The 19,540-nt window shown below is 32.1% G+C and overlaps 1 protein-coding gene and 1 long non-coding RNA gene across 10 annotated transcripts in view; one reads left to right on the top strand and one right to left on the bottom strand.

Annotated features, from left to right (window-relative positions):
* LOC147832549 (uncharacterized) overlaps positions 1-19,105 on the top strand; it is a 98,095-nt gene extending 78,990 nt beyond the window's left edge. For 3 of the 9 annotated variants that reach the window (XR_015516753.1, XR_015516750.1, XR_015516751.1), the window contains one exon: positions 18,615-19,089. Coding sequence is in view for 5 of the 9 variants with exons in the window: in XM_087295794.1 (XP_087151920.1) it covers positions 5,225-5,260; positions 18,615-18,854 (276 nt within the window). In the remaining 4 variants the exon portion in view is untranslated. Of the gene's footprint in view, positions 1-5,224; positions 5,261-6,579; positions 6,668-18,614 lie in introns of those variants that run through there. The other 6 variants (XR_015516752.1, XM_087295793.1, XM_087295794.1 and 3 more) reach the window with 3 other exon arrangements.
* On the bottom strand, positions 1,634-4,028 carry LOC147832550 (uncharacterized). Its single transcript, XR_015516773.1, has 3 exons — positions 3,763-4,028; positions 1,917-1,975; positions 1,634-1,813 (listed from the first exon to the last, which is right to left on the bottom strand). It is a non-coding gene; the product is annotated as an uncharacterized LOC147832550 (long non-coding RNA).
* Positions 19,106-19,540: the final 435 nt, after the last annotated feature.

Genomic DNA, 19,540 nt, shown 5'->3' with positions numbered 1-19,540 from the left:
CAATCAATCAATGTGATCACAATAAAGAAAAAAAAATAATAAACATATGCACAAGCATATTTGCATGATCAGGGCCACACTGAAAATCAGAATATGAATAAAATGTTAAATAAATAAGTAACCAAACACTTAAAAAGTTTTAAAAGGTCTCCTTTTAAAGAACTTTTCAGTTTTTTTCCATAGTGTTATGAACATTTTATTCATAATTTCTACTATTAATAAGCTTTTGTTCTATCTTGTAAATTGTTTGTGGAATTAAAGATGCCAATAAAAAACCTTTATTTATAAGCATGTTGAGAATAAAAATTAGGGTATATGCAGAAGTATGGGTCCCGGGTCAAACGCTTCTGGTGAACTGTATGTCGTTACAAAATCAGCTCTTTTAAGGTCTGTTTTCTTTAAAAACCAATGATTTTCACTGCCTGATTGATATACAACATAAAGTAGGTATCAGACTGTACAAGAAGCACTGCGGTAAATTACATTTTTCCATGCCATGTCTTTAATGAAAAATAATTTTACCCCAATGGAGTTTCTGCGCTAAGCTGCTGATCCTGACGGGCATGTGCATGTAAACGGCTTTTCATCTTGTTTTACGCTTGAAAAAACTAAATAAATGTTTAAGTCTTTTGTATTTTAATTACATTACAACATATAGGCTGTAAAAGAAACTGTATAAATAATAAAAAAAAAGTCACGTTACTCATTTACCCAATGAGAGATAAGCCTCCTCATTCTTTACTTTCACTCTTGTGGACAGAGAAATTTGCTGTACACACAGACATCTATTAACCTACGTAATTAATTTTGCTTGTTGAGCCCAAAGATTTGTTTCAAAACTATTTATTAATTCAGTTCTATTTTCTAGCAAATGAATAAATGAACTATAGAAAAGAAGTGTGGTCAAAAACTGAATTATATCCTAATACACATACTGTGCCCCATATGGTCGAAAACCTGACAGGTGGACAAATCTAACTTGTTTTTAATAAAACAAATATAAATATGCATATAATAATAACATTATACTAAAGCAAATTGTCATGGATAAACTGAAAAAGCCCCCTGAGATGAAGACAATAAATTATAGAAATTCACTGTAAAATAACAGATATTAAACTACAGAAATTTACTGGTAATTTAAATTTAACGAAATTTCTGTAAATTCATGTCTGTTACTTTACAGAAAATTTCTGTAATTTAACAGACGTTATTTAACTTTTTTCCCCTGCACCCCAGCAGCTGACAACCAATCCCCCCAATCCCCAGCAGCTGAACACCATACCCCCACCCCCCAAAGTAGCAGTAAATTACAGTAATTTACTGTATAATACCATGTTAAATTACAGAAAATTACCGGAAATTTAAATTTAAGGAATTTTTTGGTAATTTAATGTCCGTTATTTCACAGTATATATCTGTAATTTAACAGTAATTATTTACCCAAGTTGCCAGAAAAACAAACTTAAAAAAACAGCATGTTTTTACCATGTATACAGTATAATATAACACATTTTCTTTATGATTATTTCCCTGTAAAAAAACAAAAACAAACAAAAAAAACATATAATGTACTGTAAAGTTTAAACTGTATTTCTTGTCCTCAATAAACTGGAATAAACAAACAAACAAGTTGTTGTTTGTCTTGATGCTGTACTTGACTGTATATTTTGAATAGCCAGATTTATGACAGAAATGAAACTTCAGTGACATCACATACAGTAAACTCATTCTCTAAAATACCCTTCATCATCCTGTCTTCTCATCCCTCATCCTTCCGTTCCCTCCCCGTGCCATGTCCCGAACCGAATTGCTGGAGGAGAGGCGACATGTAAATCATACGGAACGTGACATTCTCATTTGATTAATGGAGTCCTAGTGTGACTCTTTGTATATTAATCAACAAATAGCCTGACCTCATCAAATGCCGTCCGAGTTGATTCTCAAACAAAGGGCTGCCCTGTGAGGTCCAGACCTGTCAACCAGCAAGAAAATGAGGGTAAACAGCCATAGCTTTAGTAATTCATACCAATTAGTCTATTGAAAAGAATAAACCCCATCACCACCGTGGAGATCCGCGTGCTTATGTTGCATCAATGAACATTTTAAATAGAGCAAACCGTGAAGAATTCTTCATTTATTTATTTATTTTTATATATACAAAGAGAGCAAAGCCTAAAAGAATTTCTCAATTTTAGAGGCTCTTAATAATTTAGAGGCACTTAATAAATATTGTATATAAAGGAGTGTCTCTTTCTCCACATTATTAAAAGGCATAACTGAAAATCAATGGCTGGTTATTCAGAGATTAGTGTGACCTTTCAGTGTGCCTGTAAATAACTTGTTCTGTGAAACTCCAAGTCGCTCTTTAGCAAGAAGAACTTTCAATCGTATTTACCTTCATCACAGCAGTGTTATTAAAATGAGCCATCGGTCTTGGCTAAGTCTAAATATTTGTCCTTTATTGGATGGATTTTCTGTCATATGTGATCACACGTTTGTCGTATATTTCTACAGTGTTTGTATACAGCGTGAAAAATGGGATGTTTGCAGAGCTGTCAAAAATGAAGTCAACAGTTTGCCTGCTTTTTTAAGTTGTTGATTATTTTGTGTAATTATTTGAAGTATTCGAATCAATTTGCCATGACTTAAAGCTGCACTCATTCTAACAAAATAGATTATTATTACAATGTTTTTTAAGGTCAAAGATGCCTCATTTTGGTTTCCACCAACTAAGGTATTTATGTAAAAATAAAACGAAATATGATCACACATTATTTTAAGCTATACTATTCTAACTGTTAACAAACCATTAATGGTTAATTAGCTCAATAACCTCATCATGTGCTGCTTATTGATAGTTGGGTATAATAGATGTTCTGTAGAATAAGATCTTGCAGAATAAGTAAGATCTTAGTAGATAGGTATTTAACAAGCCAATATTGATAGTAATAATTGGCACTTTAAAAAAAAATTATACCCAACATACACATTCTGACCTGAGCTTATTAAAATATAGAAGGAAATATGTGAGCATACACAATCTTATGATGTTTTTAATTATTAAAACATATTGCTGACAAAGGGACAAATCCTTGCAGTTTAGTGGTGAAGTATAAAGATTTAAAATTAATTAATATTTAAAAAAAATATTAGTATTAATATATAACATTTTCTGTACATCTTGTAAAAAACAAAAATCAAATAAGAAATAAATTGAATAGCACATCTGATCCTTTTTGTCTTTTGCAAATCATTTCCTTCCTTTGCATGGCCCCAAGTATTCCAATTATTTGAACACTTATGAGATTAAAAGTTTCGTAAACACCACACGCAGACCTCAGCATTTTTGTATATGAATGGAGACAAGGGCAACTATAAACTAACTGACCATTTGAAGTAGACAAACAAACTCATGCTGTCACCGCAAGACAACAAGTTCATTAACATGACAAAAACCAGAAACAGCAATGTAGGCCTACATAAAACTGGCAAACGGTCAAATAATACAATCATATTAATTAATCATGCTGCAGCACATGCCGAGAAGAGAATGATGGGAATAAAGCTCAAAACCATTATTTATTTATTTATATATATATATATATATATATATATATATATATATATATATATATATATATATATATATATATATATATATATATATATATATATATATATATATATATATATATATATATATATATTTTTTTTTTTTTAGTTTAGGTCTATTTTTAAAAGTACATTAATCCAACTCACCTGCTGTGCTTGTTGGATCTGCTATTTAAAACCAAATCTGAGTACATCTCCATCTGACAGAGCAAGGAACTGGACTGTAGCACCACCACATGGCATGAAATATGATTGCCATCATATTTGCTAATGAAGCCGATCAGATATGAAATCCGTCAGCATGAGAGCGCTGTGCAAGTCTAAAAATAGCGCTAAAGCTAATACAGCAAAAATGCTGGGACTCTCAAGCATTTCTTACTGAGTCATCAGTTAAAACAAAGGCCTCAAACATGGAGTTGCTTATTAAAAACACGTGTTTTCCGCCAACTTTACTCACCCCATACAGGAAGACGAAACGACTCACGTATAAAGTTAACGCGTGAGTCCTCAGATTCCACCGCATGGCATTTTATCAAAAACTTTAATGAGAATAAACTGTCACGTATAGCCACAGGGGAGATTTGAAGGACCCAGAGCCTTTATCTTTTAAATTATTTTATTGATTTTCCATGTCCACATGGGTGCCGTCTGATTCATCCTTCTCTAATTTGCCGGATTGATTTCTTGCGGTCAGTCATTTCACTCTGAATAACATCACCTCATAGAGGATAATCCTGTTTTAAAGATCTGATTTACATTTATGGAATTGCCGAAATGTATTGATTCGATCTTCAAGCTTAAGTAAATAATATCTAGTAAATGTCAAGGATCAAACTCTCATTTTGATATTAGTATACTAGCGTATTGGCTGATTTTATTTGACTTCTACGTTTGCACTGCACTTTTTTTCTGCACTTTTGGCACCACATGCAAGCTTTTATACTCTGTATATTGAATTTTATCTTCAGAATGATGACTAATAATTATATCCTGTAACATATTACAAATTGTAGTCATTGCATTTTTACAATAAGTCCAAAAACCTAATTTTTTCATTTATCATCTTTTATTTATTATTTTCTCTATGTGCAATGTTGTCCTCTTACAAAAAGCCACATGAGCTTCACACATTAAAATGACAAATCGAATGTGTTTTAAAAAATGTTGTACACTCACAGAAATAAAAGTACAAAAGCTGTCACTGTCTAATTTTTTTAGAAGGTGCACTTTTAAACTTAAACTACATATTGTCGCCTTTGAATCGTAAAGTTCTATTTGACATTTCTGCCAAAATTAAGTTATTGACATATTCTTATTAAATGACAACTAACTTACATGATGTTTTTTTTAATAAGTTGTTAACATTTTACGATGTTTTATATATATAAAAAAAAATGTTACACATATATTGTTTGCTAAGGCATGCAAAAACTTTGAAGCTTTCTTAAAATCATCCAAAACCCAGATAGAACCTTATAATTCCAATATAGGTACATAATATACAATAAACACCCATTTATGCTATAGAATGTTTTTTTTCAAATTGGTGTTAGGATCTGTTTGGTTACTGACATTCTTCCAAATATCTCCCTCTTCTCTTCCTCAACAGAACAATAAATTAAATACAGGACTGAACAACCTTAGGGTGAGTAAATGATAACAGAAATAGCTTATTTTTGGTGACCTATCCACTTAAAATTTATCTGAAATTTTACAGCAGCAAACTCTTAAATTACAGTAATTTGGTATGTAAATGTAACTTTACAGTTAAATTAAGTATTTCAACTCCAACCAACTGAAAAATCTGTTGTCTGATTTCTAGTAAGGTCACAGTAAAAATAAATAAATCTACAGGAGAATACTAATAAATCACAGTAATTTGATGTACAAATGACAGTAAATACCTTGCAGTAAATACATTTAAATACAGTATCTTGTTGTGAAAGTAATGCACTAATAGTATTCAGTAATATACTGTCAATTAATGATCAAATTTTTAAAAAGTAAAAGTAAAAGGGCAGCTTCTGCACTTTTATTTCTGAAAAAAAGTGATCATGTGTTTCATGTTTCACATGTGATTTTAACATGTTAAGCTCTTTGATGCTCAAGTGTTTTTTTTTTTTTCTAAAATTGTTTATTTTTGAATCTTCATAAAATAGAATGACTGAGATAGAATGAGTCTTGAAAAGAAGACAATTTGAATTTGGAGACAAGAATAAAAATCAAAATGCCTGTAAAAGTAATCTGAATAAATTAAATTTTGTGTTCTAGATTATATCACTGACTACAATTTATATGAATTTGTGAATGTCTATCTAACATATTTAGTATTTCAAAGCTGAACTTTCTGAAGCATTGTCATAGGAGTTCTTTAACGAGATAATGCTTTCCATATATGCAAAAAAAAAAAAAAAACAACAACAATGATTCTCCCTATTTTCATTTAACTGTTGGTGTGATTTAGCCCTTCATAGCAGGTCTTAAAGCAAACCAATCCACTTTATTGGGAAATGAGTATGTGAAGGGCCACTTAAAAATGCATTAGAAGTGCAAAGCATTATCAAACAGAAGAGCACATAAAGCCAGTCAGCCATTTAAAGCTGGGCCCACACTGTTTATGAGCTCAGCTCTTCACGCTAATGCAGCTCTTAGATGAAGCCAATAGCTTACAGCGCTAACTGTTCCGCCGAGGTAATGGTGCCTCGGTCTCTGCCTGCTTCAAATGGCTGTAGGGGCTCCTTGTTCGCCTCGATCGGATCGGTGACCCTAATTAATAACGATCAGTCTGTCTGAAATGTGCAAATGGAACAATAAACGTAGATCTGAGTAATTAACCTCTAGCATTTCTGCTAATCATGGGCAAACATCCTCACTCTGTCATTGTTACTCACTGCAGTAGATTTCAATCGGGCCGGCAGCCTCGTTTAGCAGCTCATAAATCTGACACTCATATCGTCCTTTCAGGGAAAGGGCAAAGTCGGCACTACACAGCTGGGGAAAAGAAAACAAGATGCCAAAATGTAGGGAATCAACAATAAATAATTGGGAAGTCAGCTCTTTGTGTCCCAGAGTGTGCTTGCTTTCCTTTCACTCTCAGGAACTTTTTTTTCTTGCCAAATCAGATATGGAATAGAATTGAATTATTCATATATAATTAAATTATTCATATGGAACTAAATGGAATATCATATATATCACAAATGGAATACCAAAATGTATCCAATTTGATTAACATATTAAATATATTTTCTTTTATTCATATAGAAATTGTATTTATTATTATTATAGATTGTTATTATTTATTTATTTTAATAATGTATTTATTTAGCTTAAAGCAAGTTTAATTGTATCATAATTATATGGGCTTAAAAAAAAAAAAAAAAAAAAAAAAAAAAAAATATATATATATATATATATATATATATATATATATATATATATATATATATATATATATATATATATATATATATATATATATATACATATATTGGACTAGGGTTAGTTTTATTGTTTAATTTGAGCCATTGCTAGTAGTTTGGGGTCAGTTTTTTTTTTTTTCATTTTTTTAAGCAAATTATTCCTTTCATCAGCGCATGATTTATTTAATGTAAAAAAGGAGTTAAATAGTTAAATATCTATTACAACTTTAAATAACTGCTTTCTTATTATATTTATTTCAAATGAAATTATTACTGCAGTCATTATTGCTTTTATTATCTTAAATACTACTACTACTACTACTACTACTACTACTACTACTACCACTACTACTACTACTACTACTACTGATAATAATAATAATAATAATAATAATAATAATAATAATAATACTAATAATTAATATTAAAGTGATTTGTAAAGGATCAAGTGACTCCAAAGACTGGAGTAATGAAGCTGAAAATTCATCTTTAAAATCACTGGAATAATGTATTAAATTAAATTATAAATAATACTTTTGACCAATTCTTTTATAGTGCAATAACATTTCACAATTTTGCAATTTTAAGTAAATAGTATATTAATAGTATATATAATTAGTATATATGATTATTATATGAGCTTGTAGTAAATATTTATTATTATTATGACATTATTTTTGTAGTATTGAGACATATTTAGCTTGGTAGCTAATAAAAGACATTTGCTTATTCTTGAATAAAAACGAACTATGATTTTTCTCAAAGTGGAAAATATAATTGAATCATAATTGCATGATAATGGGTAAAAATATAAACATTTAACTTAATAATAATAATAGTAATAATAATATTAATAATAATAATAATACATGTTTTTTTTTTTTTGCATAAACTAGTAGAAAATTGAGTTGTAACATTACCTGAATTGTAATATTTCAGTACTATATTGAAATACTGAAATATTAATAAACTATTTACTTATAACATTTAAATGACCAATAAAAAACAAAACAAATTACACGTTCTTACTCTTAAATAAAATGTACAAGTGCTTATGTCTTGTTTTATTGGATGATAATTAGGTAAGCACTTAACAACATTATCTTAATCTTATCATCATAATCACAATCTTAATCTAATCTTAATATCATAATCTTATCATTAACATATGTTAATATTAGTTTAGAAATATACATATACAGTTGAAGCCAGAATTATTAGCCCCTCTTTTTCTTTTTTAAATATTTCTCAAATTATGTTTATCAGAGCAATGAAATTTTTCACAGTATGTCTGATATTTTTTCTTCTGGGGAAAGTCTTATTTGTTTTATTTTGGCTAGAATAAAAGTGGTTTTTAATTTTTAAAAATCAATTTTACAGTCAAAATTATTAGCCCCTTTAAGCTATATATTTTTTCGATAGTCTATAGAACAAACCATCATTATACAATGACTTGACTAATTACTTTAACCTGCCTAGTTAACCTAATTAACCCAGTTAAGCCTTTAAATGTTACTTTAAGCTGTTTGGAAGTGTCTTAAAAATATCTACTAAAGAATTTACTGTCATCATGGCAAAAATTAAATAAATTAGTTATTAGAAATGAGTTATTAAAACTATTATGTGTTAAAATTGTCTTCTTTTCGGTAAACAGAAATTGGGGAAAAAATAAACAGAGAGCTAATAATTCAGGGGGGGGGGTAATTTATTCTGACTGCAGATATACATATATGTATATTTATACAATGATCATAAATATATGAATATTACATATTTTTTTATACCTATAAAATATATGCAGTGATAGAACTTCATTTATTAATAATGCCTATGCCAACTATCAAAATATTTTATTAATAAACTTATTTTATATGCATTGTATTTACATATATTAAATATGGAAAATCATGAATCAAAATATGCTATAAAGGAGGAAGCCCCATTAGAATAGAAACAAAGCATCCAAACGGAAAACCACATGTTCCGCTCTCTAAATGCACACTTTGTGATTGATCCCGGGACGATAACCATTTAAGCAAAACAAAGCCTCCATAATCCCAAATGTGGGCATCTGTGTGAGAGCGTCATTGACATGGACACAGAGGGTAAGTAATTGGGGAGTCGGAAAATGATTAACCCACTATGCAAATGGCAATTAAAGGACACCTAATGCTGCAGGCACTGTCCTTGTGTCCTAATCGCTCGGACAAAAGTTCAAGTACAACTGTTTGCAATGGACATGTACATACTAGAAAACAAGAACGCCATTAACACGACTGAATCATTTCTGCTTAATGGGGAAAAAAATGATCAACGCTTACATTCGTTTTGACAGAATAGTGACTGAAAGAGTTGGGGAAGTGACCCATGTGCAACATCTACATAATTCATTGAAAAAAGGTGCTAAAGTCACTGACCTAAATGTTCATTTTGTGATACACTACATTTCATTAAGAAAAAAAAAAAAAAAACATTAAATTACACATTTTATGAATGCAATATTTTTGTTTTGATAAATTTTGGTAAAATTTGCAATATTATTTTTACTTGCCAGTGGAGGTGCTATCATAATTTCATATGTGTATTTTCTGAATGTATAATTGTAAGTGCTGTCAAATGATTAGTCACAATTAATTGCATCCAAGATAAACATTTGTATTTAAGTAATATAAAGGTGTGTAATGTGTATAATTATGCAAATATTATGCACAAATACACACACGTAAAAATCTACAAAATAAAAAATTCTATATTTTTTATATATTTTTCTATATATTTTTAATATAATGTTTTAGGTTAACTAGGCAGGATAGGGTAATTAGGCAAGTTATTGTATAACGATGGTTGTTTAAAAATGCCTTTATTTTTTTTATTAAGAAATTCTGCTTTTATTCTAGCTGAAATAAAACAAATAAGACTTTCCCCAGAAGAAAAAAAAATATTATCCGACACACTGTGAAAATTTCCTTGCTGTGTTAAACATGATTTGGGAAATGTTTAAAAAAGACAAAAAATTCAAAGGGGGGGGCTAATAATTCTGACTTCAACTGTATACACACACACACACACACACACACACACACACACACACACACGTTTGTTTTTGTGAAAAGTGGGGACATCACATAGGTTTCCATTCATTTTATGCAGCCCAAACTGTATATTATATTGCCCTCACCCCACCCCACCCCTAAACCCAACCATCACAGGAGACTGTGTGCAGCTTTACTCTCTGATTAAACTCATCCTATTGGATTTATAAGCATTTTGAGAAATGAGGACGTCACCAAAGTCCTCATATTTCACCTCCTTTTTGTAATACCTGTGTCATACCCATGTCATTATACAGACATTATACAGATTATTGTATTTTTATTAAACATAAAGTCATTTATTCATTCATTTTGTTTTCAGCTTAGTCCCTTTATTAACCTGGGGTCACCACAGCGGAATGAACCGCCAACTTATTCAGCATATATTATATAAGCTTGTATTATGTTGTATATGCATCTTAAAGGTCTGATATCATGTGTGTCTATTATGTGTCGTACATTTTGAAGTTACGTATTCCAAGTTATCCTAAATTATATAAAAGAGACATTTTAAGCACATTTCATGAGTTACACACAGTTGATTGAGACTGATTTCAGAACTTTAGGAGAGTTATGGCTCACTGAGCAAGCAATAAACTGCATTTTTGCTAATTAAGCTGCCACACTCAAAGGATGGGTGCTTCTGCAAGGTGGTAATCTTAAAACTCAAAGCATTACATTAAAATGTTCTAAATATTTAAACTGAAGTGAACTCAACAAGTCTTTTTTAATTCAATCCCACACAAAGCATGCTGGGAACTACAAATCCCCTAACCAGGTAGGTAGTTGAACCAACATAAAACAAATTCTACAAAATGTACAAATATAAGTCGACTCAGCATAAAACAAATAAATTGGCCAAAAAAATAACAAGAATTGTGTTGCTTCATATACATACATACATACATACATACATACATATATATGCAAATATTATATACATTTATTTTGTAAACATGAACATTTCTTTTGAATGAAATAAATCACAATTAATTGACACCAAATATATAATGCATTTTATTGTGACAAGGCATTATAAGTTATTGGCCTTAGTTTTAAATTAGTTAAATATATTCCTTATTATATTTAAAAACTGCTTATGTAAAAATTTGAATTATTATGGAATTTAATGTTAATTATTGACATGGGTTTAATTATTGATTCGAGTTTTTAATAAACTATTATTTTAATAAACGAATAAAGTTACTATTATTAATAATAATAATAATATTATTAATAATAATAATTATTATTATTACTTTGATTATTATTATTATTATTATTATTATTATTATTATTACTATTATGGCTTTAGACTGTACATTATTTCTGTTATTAATGTTTACATTTTATGTAACAAAAGCTATTTTTTAATTCATTTAATTTAACAAAAGCAATAATTTTGATGGTTCGATTGCCTTCAGTGTTTATTTAGGGACATATTGTAAATACTACTGTATATTAAACTGTCATTGCATTTTTAAAATGTATTTAAAGGTTTGATAAATTACTTAAGTTTATTACTGTAATATATCAGTTTAAAAAATACAGTATGTTTTGCTACTGACTATTATGTAATATCTATTATAATAGAAAATAATATTTGGATTTTATAAATTGTTTTCTTCCCTTTAATCCAAAGAGGCCATTTTTTTTAAGCTCAGTTAGACAGAATCAATTATAAAAAAAAAGCAATCACATATGATTTGTGTGTTTTTGCAAGACTTTCCTTGAGAAAGGCTCGTTTTTCACCGGAATCTCATCTGATTTGACCTGAAGTCATGCACGGCTAAAAACAATATTATCGTCAGCCTGTCAGCTTGCATATATCACTTTAAGCCTATTGTTCATTCGTCAAAATAATCTAAGATCAAGTTTTATCATCAACGAGGGGCTTAAAACCCTAACAACATCTCATGTGAATGCTATTGCTATTTTATATTTAAAGTGGTCATTAAAATCTCCGTAATGTACAATTAAGGACATTTTTTTTAAACTTTAACTAGTTGATTCTGTATTATTTGATAGTGTTGTTTGCACAGTGCTTTAAGAAACTGCTTTTAAAGGCATTAATAAAGTTTATTATTATTAATAATGGTGTATTTAGTGTTTTAATCAGTTTTTACATTTTATTATTCTGGTATTTAAACACCTAATTGTTCATTTACTTAAGTATATGATACATTTACATTTTAAAACTGCCATTTGCACTGAAAAAAAAAATATTTTTGTCTTGTTTCTAGTCCAAATATCTAACAATTTTTAAATCAAGAAGCATTTTCTAGATGGGTAAAAATATTGTTCTGTTTCCAAAATGACAAAGTCAGTGACTTAAGTCAAAATTAAGTTTTTCCTTTAAACAATCAAAATAATCTGCAATTAACACAAGTAAAATATTCATACTTACCCTGCTGGCTAATTATTTTGATTGTTTTAAGGTAAAACTCACTAATTTGACTTATTATTTCTAAAAAACAAAACATTATGTTTACTTGTCTAGAAAAAAAAATGCCTCTTGATTTAAGAACTTTTAGATATTTGGTGTAGAAAGAAGACAAAAACTCTGCATAAGAGGAATTTATTCTGTTTAGTTTCAGTCAGTGGATTTACCTAATATTTGCATTTCATAAATTATTATTTGTTCATTTAATAAATGCTGTAATTAGAAATGAATTTCCAAAGTCAGCTTGCATATATCCCTCTAAGACTATTGTTCAATAGTCAAAGTTATCTAAGATCGAACCCTAACACCAGCTAGAAGCTTAAAAAGCTATAACAGCATCTTCTCCACATCGTCATCATCATCATCTCAGAATAATGGAGCATGTTTCAGTGAGCTCCAATGCGGCGCTGAGCAGTGTGTTTATGCATCCGCTGCTGTCCTGCAAAGTCTGAGACACTGCAGGAGTTTAACACAGCTGATCAGCTCTAGCCTTCTCAGCGCTGACCTCAATGATTTCCCCATCAAGGCCGACCTGATGTACCGCTCCATCTGCACCCAATCCCTCTCCCGTATCGATCGCTCGCAAATGAGCCTTCCCAGGCCTGGCCCAGGAGCAGTAATTCAAAAGAGCAGCGCATTGAGTGCTCCTAATGTTATGAGACCTGGATGTGCACATGCTAACAAAACAAAGTGCCAGCATCGGCTTTCTGCACATCATTCACAGCTGCGCAGAGCTCACTGATTGAATTGTGGAGATCTGTGAACGACATTCAGCAAAAGATGTTTGTCCGTTTGCTTGTTTGTTTGGTTTTTGCTCTGTTTTCCATTTTCTTCCCAGTCCAACTTTTTTTTTTTTTTTTGTAAAGTTATTAAAAAATGTCACTTCAGGGGTATATTTTGTGATAATGTGATTATGTTTGTTAAGGTGGCATATGGTTATTAATTTACCGTTGTTTGGTGGATTTATATCATTTCAAAGGAATCTCCACAAATAGGAGTTTCAGGAACATGCGGGCAAAAAAAATGACTGATTGTGACTGATTCAAGTTGGTCATGGAGATTTGTTTTGACCAACAGTAAGATAGTTGATGTTACTTCTTTATATTTTAGTAAATTATTCAATAAATTGTACGCATGTGACCACACCTTTATACACACACACACACACACACACACACACACACACACACACACACATATATATATATATATATATATATATATATATATATATATATATATATATATATATATATATATATATATATACTCACCGGCCACTTTATTAGGTACATCTTACTAGAACCCAAGTTGGACCCCATTTTGCCGTCAGAGCTGCCTTACTCCTTTATGGCATAGATTTAACAAGATACTGGAAATATTCCTCAGATATTTTAATCCATATTGACAGGATAGCATCACACAGTTTCTACAAATTTGTCGGCTGCACATTCATGATGCGAATCTCCCAATCCACCACACCCCTCTGGTGACTGTGGAGGCCATTTAAGTACAGTGATACTGTCATGTTAAAAAAAAAAAAACTTTCTGAGATGATTTGTGCTTTATGACATTATCCTGCTGGAAGTAATCATCAGAAGATGGGTACACTGTGGATCGACATGGTCAGCAACAATACTCAGGTAGGCTGTGGTGTTGACAAGATGCTCAATTGGAACTAATGGGCCCAAAGTGTGCCAAGAAAATATTCCCACACCATTACACTACCACCACCAGCCTAAACTGTTGATACATGGCAGGATGGATCCATTGTTGATGCCAAATTCTGACCCTACCATCCGAATGTCCAAGCAGAAATCGAGACTCCTTAGATCAGGCAACGCTTTTTCCAATCTTCTAATGTTCAATATTGGCGAGCCTGTGTGAATTGAAGCCTCAATTTCCTGTTTATAGCTGACAGCAGTGGCACTCGGTATGGTCTACTGCTGCTGTAGCCTATCTGCCTCAATGTTGGACATGTGCATTCAGAGATGCTCTTCTGCATACCTTGGTTGTAACGAGTAGTTATTTGAGTTACTGTTGCTTTTCTATCAGCTCCAACCAGTCTGGTCATTCTCCTCCGACCTCTGGCATAAACATTGCATTTGCGCTCACAGAACTGCCGCTCACTGGATATTTTTCTCTTTTTCAGACCCTTCTCTGTAAACCATAGAGATGGTTAGGCTTGAAAATCACAGTAGATTAGCAGTTTCTGAAGTATTCAGACCAGCCTGTCGGGAACCAACAACCGTGCCACGATCAAAATCAGTTAAATCTCCTTTCTTCACTATACTGATGCTCAGTTTGAACTACAGCAGATCGGTTTGACCATTTCTACATGCCTAAATGCAATGAGTTGCTGCTGTGTGAGTGGCTGATATGAAATTTGCATTAATGAGCAGTTGGACTGGTGTACCTATTAAAGTGGCTAGTGAATGCATGTGTACAATACATTATAGGTATGAATCGATACTCTATAATTGTCCTGGTGTGTTATATCACTAATTACTTGCCTAAAATGCACAATACAACATTTTTGTTTATTTTTATGCATTTAAGAAGATTATTTTGACACCATTGTTTAAAATAAATGTTAATACTTTGTATTAATAAGGCCTAAGATGTGTGAATACAATCAGAAGTGGACAATGTTTGTGCAAAACATTCTAAACTTGTCAACATTTGACTATTTCATTGTCATTTAATTTTTTCAAAAGTTTTAATCATAGGGTCAAATATGTTCAGCCAGGCACAAAAGACCATCCTACTCTCTGCTTACAGTTCTAACATATGATTGTTATGGGACATGGAAAAATTGCGGGTATGTGTAATGATGTGGGGGGATATTTTCTTGACACGCTTTGGGCCCATTAGTACCAATTGAACATTGTTTCAATGCCACAGGCTAACTGAGTATTGTTGCTGACCATATCCTTTCCTTTATGACCACAGTTTACCCATATTCTGATGGCTACTTCCAGCAGGGTAATGCGCCATGTCATAAAGCGCAAATGATCTCAGACTGGTTTCTTTAACATGAGTTCAATGTACTTAAATGGCCTCCACAGTCACCGAATCTCAATTCAGTAGAGCACCTTTGGGATGCGGTGGCCCGAGAGATTCGCATCATACATGTGCATCTGACAAATCTGCAATATCTGTGTGATGCCATCATATCAATATGGACAAAAATCTGTGAGGAATATGTTTTGTACCTTGTTGAATCTATGCCACAAAGAATTAAGGCAGTTCTGAAGGCAACGAGTAAGGTGTGTACCTAATAAAGTGGCCGGTGAGTGTACAAGTCTCTAGAATGAAATTTGTCCATGTCAACAGACAAACGCACAGTCTGACCATTTCAATGCACGGACAAGCTCAACAGCCAATCAAATTGCAGTAATAGATAATATATTTGCATATGTGAAGTGGTAGCCTCAGAATTGCTGCCTCAGATTGGTAATGTTATCCACGGTGAAAAAAGAGATTTACTGTGATAATATACACAGGTAAGATTACAAAATAGTAAAACTCATAACAATATTTCATGTCCATGTATATATTTATCTGGTAATTACAGTCTTAAAAGTGGGCTAGTGTGAAGTCAGCCAGTCATTATCACTACATAAATGATAATAATAAGCATCTTAATGTATTTACATGTATACACAAGAATTCTACATTTGAAAAATCACAATCAAACATTTCAGGGAACGTACACAATAAAACAAGAATAGTTTCATATCACTATTTAAGCAAGATGTTATGCATCAGAAAGTGTCTTCTTTTCTTTATCAGTCTTTTCTTTATCAGTCAAAAACCTTACAATAGTCTTTAAAGAAGCAAGCGTTCCAGATCCAATATTCAATATGTAGATCAGAATACAAACACCCTTTATCTGGATTAATGTTTTAAAATCTGTCACCGTCACTCAAGACCCTGTTCCACACATGCCACCTATACCCTTTATCTGGACTGAGAGTCAGTTTTAAAACCTTCTCATGGTTATGACAGGCACATAAATCATCCAAGGATTATAACCAACCCTGTGCCTGCAGAGAAACCTTATTGATCTGGCCAGAGGGGGGCAACCTGCTCAAACCTGCACAGCCCAGCACTGCTGCTCTCTGTTTTATTTACACTTAAATATATTATCACTGAATACTCCTGCTTTATTTATTATTAAAATGCATTTGTTTTGATGAAAATGACAATAGTTGATAGTCAATTTAATTTAAAAAGTCTATCCTGATAAATATTATATTGTTAAAACAATATAATGCAACATAAACTTTTTGAACCATTTTAATAAATTGACAAGAAATTCTGAAAAATCACCAATTCACAGTATCATAGGGTAAAGGTAGTTGGCTTTTTATGCTGTCTTCTGTTTTTTTTTTTTTTGTTTCCAACCAGATTGTATTACTGGCATTTCTCACAATTATTTGCTACTTTACAATGAATGTTATGAATATAATGAACACGCAATGAAATCATATGTGAAATACATATGAAACGTTTTGGAACATTCATTCATTAATTTTCTTGTCGGCTTAGTCCCTTTATTAATCCAGGGATGCCAACTTATCTAGAAAGTTTTTACGCAGCGGATGCCCTTCCAGCTGCAACCAATCTCTGGGACTGGGAAATATCCATACACACACACTCATACACTATGGACAATTTAGCCTACCTTATTCATCTGTACCGCATGTCTTTGGACTGTGGGGGAAACCGAAGCACCTGGAGGAAACCCACGCGAACGCAGGGAGAACATGCAAACTCCACACAAAAAACACCAACTGAGCCGAGGCTCGAACCAGCGACCCAGCAACCTTCTAGCTGTGAGGCAACAGCACTACCTGCGCCACTGCTTCACCCTGGTTTTGGAACATCATTTGAGCATTTTTTTCCCAACACAATCTCATGGCAATTCGTAACTTTTTGATTTATTTTCTAAATCGTATGAATTTGTACAATCTAATTCGTACAATTTAGTACGATTTGCTCATCCCCCAATGACGGTTGGGGTTAGGGGTGGTGTCAGGTGCCACGCCTCCTTTTTAAAATCGTACCATTTCGTACGACTGAACTCGTACGAATTCGTACGAATAAGCCATTAAACTGGCAAAACGTAAAATACTTACGTTTTCTCATGAGATCAGGCTGTCTGTTTTATGTGTATTCCACTTGTGATTGCACATGTGATGCTAATGTGCTTTTTTTTTAATGTATTGCATGTTGTCTTACTCATTTACAAGTCACCTTCAATAAAAGCATCTGCAAAAGTGTTTATTGTGATATAAATATTAAATTATACTATACATATTAACTGATATCACCACTAAGGGGGTGACACGGTGGCTTGGTGGTTAGCACTGTTGCTTCACAGCAAGAAGGTCGCTGGTTTGAGCCTCGTCTGGGTTTGTTGGCATTCCTGTGTGAAGTTTGCATGTTCTAACCTTATTTGCATGGGTTTCCACCAGAAGCTCTGGTTTGCCCCACAATCCAAAGACAAGCGCTATAGGGGAATTGAATAAACTAAATTGGCCGTAGTGTATGTGTGTGCCTGTGAGAGTGTATGGGTGTTTTCCAGTACTGGGTTGCCGCTGGAAGGGCATCTGCTGTGTAAAACATATAACGAATAAGTTGGCGGTTCATTCCATTGTGGTGACCCCAGATGAATAAAGGGACTAAGCTGAAGGAAAATTAATGAATGAATCACCAGGTATTGGCGATTCTTAATACACATACAGATCTTAATTAATAATTAATTTTTATTAATAAAAAGACTTCAAAGCCCTAGTGTGAATTTTATATTCAATATATATATATATATATATATATATATATATATATATATATATATATATATATATATATATATATATATATATATATATATATACATACACTTTTTTCTTTTGGAAAAGTTGTTTCTTTTAGTTTGGCTGTAATAAAATTTTCTTTTAATTATAAAAAAATAAAAAAATAAAAAAAATTTTTTAGCTTTATTACTGTCACACCCTCTGCTTGTTCCTGCAGCTCCAATCACCACTCTCCCCACTCTCTTCACCAACTACCTCTCCTCAATCCCACGAACAATCACCAGCATACCAATCACCTGCACCTGCACCTGCACCTACAATCACTGGACATTATAAAAACCCACCTCATTCTCACACTCATCGGCCGGTACTGAAGTTGGATGGTTCACCTCACCTTCTTCAACTTCTCTTCTCCCATGGATGTCTCCATTTTGCCTTCAGACGTACATACAACTAAATAAGGGAAGTGACTAAGCTATTCTTGTGTTTACCTGAATATCTGATGTTTACCTGATGAACTGTGTTCACTCACCAATACTCACCGTATGATGTTTTTCATAACGAACTGTGTGTGAGATCGCTCACCATCATATGTTTTCCCTATGAACTGTTGATGAGATTGTTAACAACTACAACACCACTCTCCTGCTTCGTCACTCTGATTTAATAATGTTGTTTTGAATAAAACCCTTAAAAGATAACCATCCTAAGAAATGATTCTTTTTAGTTGGCTACAGAACAAACCTCTGTTTGTCCAAAAACTAGATAATTAACCTAATTTGCATTGCTAATCTATGTACATAAAATCTTTAAATGTCACTTTAAGCTGTATACTAGTATCTTGCAAAATAACTAGTAAAATATTTTGTGCTGTCATCAAGGCAAACACTTAATTAAATTATTAAAAATATTATGTTTAAAATGAAAGGGGGAAAAAACTGTTAAGCAACACTTGAGAAATGTTTTTAAAAAAATGAAAATTTCAAAAGAGGGCTAAAATCTGGTATACCGAGCCAACACCAAACAACTAGCACCAACAAAGCCCAAATGTATTGTCACAGCCTTGTGTTGACTCGTGTCTGGTTCCACCTTGTACAAAAAGCTAAACGTGAACACACCAAACGGACGAAAGCCAACTCAAAG

The sequence above is a fragment of the Danio rerio genome, chromosome 19 (assembly GCF_052040795.2).
Source record: "Danio rerio strain M-AB ecotype USA chromosome 19, GRCz13ab, whole genome shotgun sequence".
In the NCBI taxonomy this organism is placed as follows: domain Eukaryota; kingdom Metazoa; phylum Chordata; class Actinopteri; order Cypriniformes; family Danionidae; genus Danio; species Danio rerio.
This window is presented reverse-complemented; position numbering and strand designations above follow the sequence as displayed.